Genomic DNA, 9,286 nt, shown 5'->3' on the forward strand with positions numbered 1-9,286 from the left:
TGAAAAAGTTACGATTTATTTTATTAATTTGATATCTTATTTTATAAATTAATCAATTAAGAGTAATTAAATTAGTTTTATTAATATTTAGAGTTAAGTTAATTAATATTCTTATGTAATTTTTATAATTGGTTATTTCATATGATTGAAAAATAAAATTTAGTAATGGAAATATTATATAATTTAATTTAGGTAATTTCTATCACGAATAAATTATGGTTTATTTTATTAAGTTGAGCTCTTAGAGGTTGATTTATTAGGAATGATTAAATTAATTTTTATAAATACTTTAAGTTTAAGTTAATTAATGTTTATGTACAACTTTTACTGTAATTAGTTATTTTATATAAATTGAAATAAAAGTTCCAGCAATAAAAAAATAATGAAAGGACATATAATTTAATTTAGATAATTGTTATTTTGGGTTTAGGTTGAATTTTATAAAATGTGATTTGTAAACCCCGCTAAAATCGGTATATAATTAGTCAATAAATCGAATTTTCAATAGAAAAATTAAATATGCAAAACTAATATCAAAATAGGATAGAGCTCGGCAAAACGAGAATTTTGATATCACTTTCGAAAAATTTGGCCCAAAATTGAGCCGAATGGGCTGAGCCGGTTGAACCGGGCCCAAACCAGGCCCGCAGGCCCAACCAGCCCAGTATATAAATGAGCTAAAGCTCATTTTCTGCCTTAGAACACAACAGAAGCAGCGTAAATGCATGGAGAAGAAGAGAATGAATTCCAAAACCTAGCTTGATCTTCTTTCTTTGATAACTTTTGATCTGGAGCTTCGATTGACGAGCCGTTTGCGGCCACGCGTCGGGCTCATTGAGTTCTTCAATTCTATTCAAATAAAACAGTAAGTGAATCGCTTTTTCCTAGCTCCATTTCTGATGGTATATGAATTTCGGGTTTAAGGTTTGAGAAACTCAATTCCTTGATGATTTTCATGTTTTAGGGGTGCACTAGACTTGATTTCTTGTGGGTATTGCCCAAGGATTAGTGGGTAAAGGTAAGAGATCTTAAACCCTAATGAAATTTCTGAATTTTGAAATTTGGGTATTGAGTTGTTATGTTTGGATGTGTTAATTGTGGTTTAGGTAGTGTGTATGTGAATGTTGATGCTTGTTGGAGGCTTGTTGGTGATCAAGCTTGGTTTGGGGCTGTTTGATTGAGCTTGGAGGGGCTGTAATTTTGAGTTGTGAGGCTGCCTTGGGTGAATTAAGTGATCGGCCAAGGTATGGTTTAAGTTTCGCACGTTTAATATTTACGGTGTTGTGAAAACCATGGCTTGATGAATGATTAAATAATGATTATGACTATGAAATGGCTTATGAATAATGCTATCTGAGATACGAGTTTCCTGGGTAAGAGCCGTGGCTCGCCACCACGTGTTCCAGGTTGAATCTCGATACTCTGTTGACCCTACGTCGTAAGGGTGACCGGGCACGTATAAATTCCCGGGTATGGATAGCCCCCATTGAGTGATTATATGATGATTGAATGTGAACTCTATGCATAGACTCTTGGGGATGCGCGACGGGGGACAGTCTAAGGTTTTCGGACTTGTCGGGTTGGCTGGATAACCGACAGATGGGCCCCATCAGCCATAGGACAGACATGCATCATATGCATTTGTTTGTATTGATTGCTATGCGTTTTCTGGGTATGCCTAATTGATATATATTACCCGCTATTTGTTATACTTGCTATTTGTACTATTTGATCATTACTTGTGCGTGAACTTGTTTGGTTGCTTGTTTCTGTTGCATTCTGAATGATGAAAGGATGGAGGAAACGGAGGAAATGGTTTGGTGTTAGGTTAAGCTTGAACTTGAGTAAGTTAGGAAGATTTAGAATACCTACCCCTGTTTATGGCTTCTGTTTAGTACTTAAGTTGGATAATTGAATAACAGAGTTCTAGGATTGCCTATGGCATTCTCAGGACCGTATTTCTTATGCGCGTGGCACTTTTACCATGCTGAGAACCTCTGGTTCTCATTCCATATTGTATTGTTGTTTTTCAGATGCAGGTCGAGAGGCTCCTCGCTAGACGTCTGGATCTTGGGAAGCGAAGTAGTCCTTAGGTGTATTTTGGTTTTTGGTTGTATATATGTATATATTTGTTTAGCTTACTCTCCAAGTAACTTGTGTATGCTGCTCCTCTTAGAGGTTGAGGGAGAGATAGGAGTTTATTTTGGTATTTTGGTATATTTTGGGGATACCTATGTGTGTTCATATGTATATATATATATATATATCAAAATTTCTATTTATTTATGGGACTTTTTTTATAAAGGTCTTTTAAAACCTCCTCAATATTTTTTATTTGTGGCATAATATAAAACTTCCATTAATTACTATTAGTTAAAATTTAAAACTCTCTAAGTCCAATCATCTAAACAAATGTTTATACTCTAAATTATTATAATTAAGCCCAAATAAATTTCACTCTAAATAAAAACTTGTTCAAACAAATTTAGAATTGAAAAAAAAATTGAGATCTGAACCCTAGAATCTACTCGCCGCATCTCCGCCATTATCACCATTAAGCTCACTGTAGTGTTCGTGATAAGAGGGAGAGTAAGCTCGCCACTATCGCTGTTTATGTCCTCGTCGTTGCCGCCATAAAGCTTCTATGTCAATGTCGTTGCTCGCCGTCTTTCTCTGATCATTCCGCCGTTGCTCGTCGTCGTGTCATTCTTTTCTCACCATCGCCTCCTCTACTCAGTCCTTTGTCGCAGATCATCACATCGCCGTCCAGATCTATCGTTGCTCATCATCATGTCGTTCTTTTCTCACCGTTGCCTCCTCTGCTTGCCACCTCCTCTGGTCTCACTATTTTCGTTGTTCTTTGCTTTTAGCGCTGTTTATTTTCGTCTAGTAGCCAAACTTGAGAAATTGAATCTATATACTATGTTTGATTCTGCGTATGACTTGGATTGACTAGTAGTGGTAGGTGATATCTTCGTGCTTAAGCTAATTCGGCAGCTCTTCTCATTAGGAAAACCTTTTTATTGATTTATTCATTTATGTATATGGAGGACATGGTTATGTTCTTCCTAACAGTAAATTAAATTATAAATTTTGTTGAGTAAAGTATTGAATCTTATTTGAAGAAAAGTTGGCATATAACACACAGAGTAGGGAATTTAGCATGCAATTCTTTGTAGTTAATTTTGGTCAAGGAGAAAAAAAGGATTGGTCTTCGAATTTAGTATAATTTATTTGAGATATGGTGAACCATGAGTAGAACATATTTGTGAATTTGCCTCAGTGAATGTAGGTACACTGTTATGACTATCATATAATTATGAAGTCAAGTGAGCATGTAATAGTTACTCATCGATTTTAACTGAGAATTCAGATTATTTACTAGTGCGGGAAAGGGAGTATGGTGTCACAAACAGTTGAGCTCCTCAAGAATGAGATTCCTCTGGAGCAGGAGTCAGTGGTATTAACCGAAGCCACTATCAATGGTCTTGTTCTTGTGGACATCATAAATGGATTCTGTACTGTTGGTTCTGAAAATCTGGGACTCTTTATTAACTAGTATTCAGATTTGAGACCCTGCATGTGTATTTGTGATTGATTTACTTGCTTTTCAGGCTCCAAAAGAAGCCAACAGACAGATATCAGGGATGATCAATAAATCAGAAAGGCTAGCAAGATTGTTCTGTGAAAAGAAATTTTCAATAATGGCTTTGCTGGATTCTCACCACCCTAACAAGTCAGAGGACCCTTATCCTCCTTAATGTATTGTTGGAACTGACAAATCAGATCTTGTTCCAGGTTTGCCAATTATCAAATCTTGTTTAGCTTTTTCTCAATAGTTCAAATGATTCAGGTATGACATGACATGGCATGATCTGTATAAATTTGCATTGAATTGCAGCTTTAAGATAGCTAGAGAATGAAAGCAACATTACAATCAGATGAAAGGATTGTTTCGATGGATACTTGGGGTCGATAGAAGAAGACGGTTCCAATGTTTTTGTAGATTGGGTGAAGAAGAATAAGATCAACACAGTGAGTAATTTGTGATTGTTTCTAGCAAAGTAAACTGCTGATTTTTTATCTCATATCATTACAAGTTATAACCACTAATGTAATGCATTTTCTTTTGTCGCTTGGATTGGGAAGCTGGTGGTTGTAGGCGTATGCACAGATATCTGCCTGCTGGATTTCGTGTGCTCGACCATGTCTTCTAAAAACCGCGGCTTTCTGGAGCCTCTAGAGAGCGTGGTGGTGTATAATCGTGCTGCACAACCTTTGATATCCCACTTGAGGTAGCCTATGACACCAAAGGAACTCTAACTCATCCTCAGGTTTACCTTATTTTCACTATTTCCTTTTCATATGCATGGCTTCTACTCGCTGAAGAGGTTTCAATTCCCTTGATTCATTCTTTTCAGGTAGCTCTAATATTGGAAGATCTTTTCAGTTCCCTTGATTCATTCTTTTCTATTATTTCTAGTGCTGACTTTTTTTCAGGTAGCACTCGTAAGTAATCCAGATTTCAGGTAGCACAGATATCTAGCTCTTAGCAATGTTATTGTCAATTCTAGAATTTTGTTTTTTCAAAAAAAAAAAAAGAGTATCACATGGTATTGATTGGCACTTCTAACATGATGAAATTATTCATCATTCATGCCAGTTTTAAAGCACACCAGAGTTCAGATATTCTTATGGTTATAGAAGATGGAAGAACAAATTAAATTAAAGTGGGGAAAAGTGACCCCTACACACATGGAATAATGCACAATGAAATGTAACAGCCACACACACTTCCATCACTCTACTTCACCTTTGCCATAAAATGACATGCATATATATATATATATATATATTACATCATCCACATACATGCACCGTAATATTTCAAGGCCTTCCTAAGTTTTACACAATATTCATATTCTCATTGCTGCATAATCTATATTCTATATTGCAATTTGCAAACCCTCAATTTTTTTAGTTTTATGCATTTCCACTCATTTAAGAGTTATGCATGTACGTCATTCTGACTTTTACTTATTGTAAAATAATAGGTTTAATTTAATCTGAAAATGTTTACATTTGTTAATATTATAAGTCTAAATGATTAACCGATAAAATCCTAAAATAATATTGATTTATCCGATAAAATATTCTTGTTGATTTATGTTGTTATATATTCATATTAAAGGAGATGGCTGTGGTTTTAAGGTATATCTATTAGTGTAGAATTAATAACTTTTCTTTATAGATTCTGAATTCTGTAGCTTATCGATCTTAGTCCATGTTTTCTTGGAACCTGTAAGCTTTGAAATTTAAATATAATTCTTAAAAGAAAATATAAAAAGTAACTGCACATAATTTCTTCAATTAATTGTTCGTGTTGGTTGGTCAAATGTCCATTATTTTGGCTTTTAGCTGTTAAAGTTCTGCTTTTTGGTACAGGGATGGATCTCAGCTAATTTGGATTGCCCCAAGTGGTGGTAGGGATCGAACAGATCCAAAAACTGGAGAATTTGTACCAGTAAGTTAATTATCCTGTTAAAATGAGATTACAAAAAAGAACATTACAATCCTAGTTATTTGAAGTTATCATATCATAGATATAATGTAACTTAATCATATTGACCAATAGAATAGATCAACAGAAATCTATTTGTCTTGATACTGAGAGTTAGAACCTTTAATGCTTCTTGGAAGGGTCTTCAAACTCATGTTTTCTTGTAGTTATTCTTTTTTATGCTGACTTTTAGGTTGTTTTATGCTTCTATTAGTTTCTATAAATTCTCGTTAGATTGTGTCAGATAAATCTAAACCTAAGAAAAACATTGAGGGTGATTTTCAAGGTTAAAAGGGTATTAAGTTGGTGACAGTGATAGACAAAATTCCTCTGCCTATTATAAATCTAAATCTATTATCTTCAATAAGGCATTTAGGCACCCTTTGATCCTGCTTCAGTAGACAATATGCAAAGACTTGTTGAGAATTCCGGTTATAAATTTGAACTGCAATTCATCCCTGCTTCAGTAGGCAACTACCGAACTATGTTATAAATTTGAACTGCAACTCATCCCTGCTTGCCACTGCAGACCATCAGAACTATGTGTGCTGAGGTAACACTATTTCTCTTCTCCTATTTATTTACTTGATCGATCTCTTTCTTATCTTAGTTTCATTTTTATCTTTTCTTCTGTAAAGATAATCTCTCTTTTTCAATTCTCAGGCCAGTTTGGGCATAATGCCCCGCTTTTGCTTTAACACCCTTTTTTTTTTGGAATATATATATTTTCAAGATGAGTTCTTTCTGTCTCTCTCATTTGTTCCAAATTTAATGAATAAGCTAACTTAGTTGATAATGCTGTATGTGAGTGATAGGCATGCAGCATGTTTGAAACCTGAAAATATAAATAGTTTGGTTAAAAAGACAATTTTGATCATGAAAAATAGAACTTGAACTGAATTAAAAAAGAAAAAAAATTAAATCTTATGTTCTGGAGGTCACTGAGAATGGAATATTTTTACTCATGATTAAATAGGCTTTTCTGTAACCAAGTTTGATAGTAGTTGTAAAAGCAAGAGCAATAAAATTCACAATCAAACCATTTCTTATTTATGATTCCAAATTTAAATGCAATATGCTAGATATTTTTAGCAATAAAACCTGATGCCTAGAGCCTGATTAAATCATGTTCAAATGCTACGAGGTATCTCTTAGTCACTAAGATTTTAATTTTTATTATGGAGTTTCATAATGGGTTTTACTCCTCTAGATGAATGCCATGATTGCTTTTGTTTATTATATGTATTTCACTTATTAGACCAAGATATTTCTATACATTTAACCATGCTGGATTCTCCATCCTGTTTAGCATTTGGCATTATTATCCTTTTAATCATTTTTCAAAGTTTATTCAGCTTACACAATTTTAATGGTTGATGAGCCTCTTATATACTTTCTTTATGTTTCTTTCTTCAGGGCTATCTTTTTGAATCTGAAAGCAAGGTCTACACTAGCAACAATTAAGAAGGCCTAGGAGGCAATAAAGCCTTCACTTTCTCTCACATTTGGGTTGAATTTTCACTTTTTCCTTCCTATATGAAGTGGGTAGTTATGTAGAATAATACTATATGCAATCATGTTTAGAATTATTCATATTGAGAATTTTTTTATATTTAGAATTATGTCTTATATTGAGGAATTGTGTTATAAAAGATTTAGTTTTTAAATTTTGATATTAAAAAATAAATTTTTCATTTGAGAATATGTAAATGAGATGAGATTAATAAATGATTTGAAATTAAAAATAAATAATTACAGGATTTGTGAAGGTTTGAAAATCTCACAAAATAGTTAATTTGTGTTAAATTAAAAAATCAATTTGTGGGGGTTTTAAACTGCCACAAAAGTGATTTAAAACTGCCACAAAAATGATTTAAAACTGTCACAAAAGTTCAATATAAAACTCCACTAAACACTCACAAAACCCCCCACTGAATAGATTGTGGAGGTTTTTAAAAACCTCCACAAAAGACCTCGTGGCACCTCAAATTTTGGGGGTTTTAGAAACTCTCACAAATCATTTGGTAGGGGTTATAAACCTCCACAAATAAGAAAAAAAACTGCCACAAATCAACAAAAACCTTGTAGTGTATGTCTATTTTTTTGGATTATCATTTAGGTGAATGCAATCAATATAAAAGATAGTTATTTTTTATGATATGATATTACGTCATTTAATATTTGTGTAAAACTACTTTACACTAATAATGTATCAAAATTATAAATTGTACCTTAAAAGGATCAACTTCGATGAAAAACGAAGAATACATTCTTATTCTATGAAGTAGTAAAAGAAAAATAATAAATATAAAATTATGAGTTGACTCTTAAATTTAGATTCATGTACCACAAAAAAACACTATATATAGACTTTAGTAAAACAAAAATAAATATGTAATATAATAAATGAATATTTAAATAATTATATGTATAAAATTATAAATATTAAGTTAAATAAAATACTTTTGAATTATTATATTACTAACATTATGTTATGGAATTAAGTAAGCATGTTAACTATTTATTAAATCCATTATTGTTACCAAATTAGCTAGACAACCATTTAATTTGTTTTTTATAAAATAATTAATCAAAGTGTGAAAAACAACACAAATAAACACAAACAATGTATGTTGATTCTAAAGGAAGCAATTTTATTTAAGATTATTTTCCATACATGAAAACAAAGTCTAAAGATGACTTTGCCTCATCATCCGAGGATTACATATGCAAGTCACACTGCATATGCAATTAACATGGGAACACATAATTGCTTCAAGCACATGGTGTTAAAGGGCAACGGCCTTGAGTTCTATCAGTGCAACGGCACTGTGGAGGAATAGACCTGGTGCAGACGCATTGGTTGCAAGCTGCAGGACAATGATCAAAAGTGTCACCACAAGTGCACTGGAAAAATGGTGGTGCCCTACGGTCACAAATGCAGGCACTGCAGCAATCACTGGCTGCTGACCCTGCTGATGATTCGCCAATATTGTTTATCACCTGTTTGTGAAGACACTTCGCTTAGAAATATATGAATTTCAATTTTGCATATTTTACCTTTCGGTGATACACAAGTTATTTTTATAATTAAATTTAATTAAATTAGTCTAATAATATCTTGACACAATAAAAATTAATTTAAAAAATACACTTAGAAAAAAGAAAAAATTAATTAAATTTAATTAAAAATAATTTATTCACTTCTTTTTTTTATTGTTAACAATTATGTTAAATTTCTTATCATATATGTTTCTGTTACTAAAATTTTAAAGTATGTCACCTGTGAGATAATCAAACTTGGGTCAAGCCGGACGGCTTCAACGGTGGCGGAAAGTCCCACAAGAAAAAGCAACAGAGCTACCTTCACAACCATCTTCTGATTCTTCAACTCCATTACACTCTTTTTCTTTCTATGACTCTCTTAAATCTCTTTTGTGGGACTCTTTGGTGAAGAAGAATGAAGGAGTACTGGAGACTATTTATGGTCAAAGCCTCACAGGTTTAAACCAATATTAAAGAGATTTTTCAAAAGGCAATCACGTGTACACAGTACAAGAGAAATGGACATCGGCTTTAATTATGCTCGGTCTCGAAAGTCTCAACATACTTGTATGCTGTGTGGTCGGTCACGTGACTTCATTCACCTAAGGTGATTAATTAATAAAAATATTATTTTTAAAGTAAAATTTTAGTTTTTTTTTTTATTAAAAATAGAGAGACTCA

At 32.8% G+C, this 9,286-nt stretch overlaps 1 protein-coding gene, 1 long non-coding RNA gene and 1 pseudogene across 2 annotated transcripts; 2 read left to right on the forward strand and 1 right to left on the reverse strand.

The window, feature by feature from the left end:
• LOC110266628 lies at window positions 641-2,198 on the forward strand. Its single transcript, XR_002354074.1, has 4 exons — window positions 641-865; window positions 965-1,018; window positions 1,107-1,244; window positions 2,034-2,198. It is a non-coding gene; the product is annotated as an uncharacterized LOC110266628 (long non-coding RNA).
• LOC107615713 lies at window positions 2,430-7,176 on the forward strand (annotated as a pseudogene).
• Window positions 8,190-9,159, reverse strand: LOC107619383 (Bowman-Birk type proteinase inhibitor B-II). The gene is made up of 2 exons (XM_016321657.2): window positions 8,844-9,159; window positions 8,190-8,563 (listed from the first exon to the last, which is right to left on the reverse strand). Exons 1-2 carry the CDS (start codon window positions 8,955-8,957, stop codon window positions 8,336-8,338), a joined length of 342 nt encoding a protein of 113 aa, XP_016177143.1. The 5' UTR covers window positions 8,958-9,159; the 3' UTR covers window positions 8,190-8,335.

Source organism: Arachis ipaensis, chromosome B09 (genome assembly GCF_000816755.2).
Source record: "Arachis ipaensis cultivar K30076 chromosome B09, Araip1.1, whole genome shotgun sequence".
NCBI lineage: Eukaryota > Viridiplantae > Streptophyta > Magnoliopsida > Fabales > Fabaceae > Arachis > Arachis ipaensis.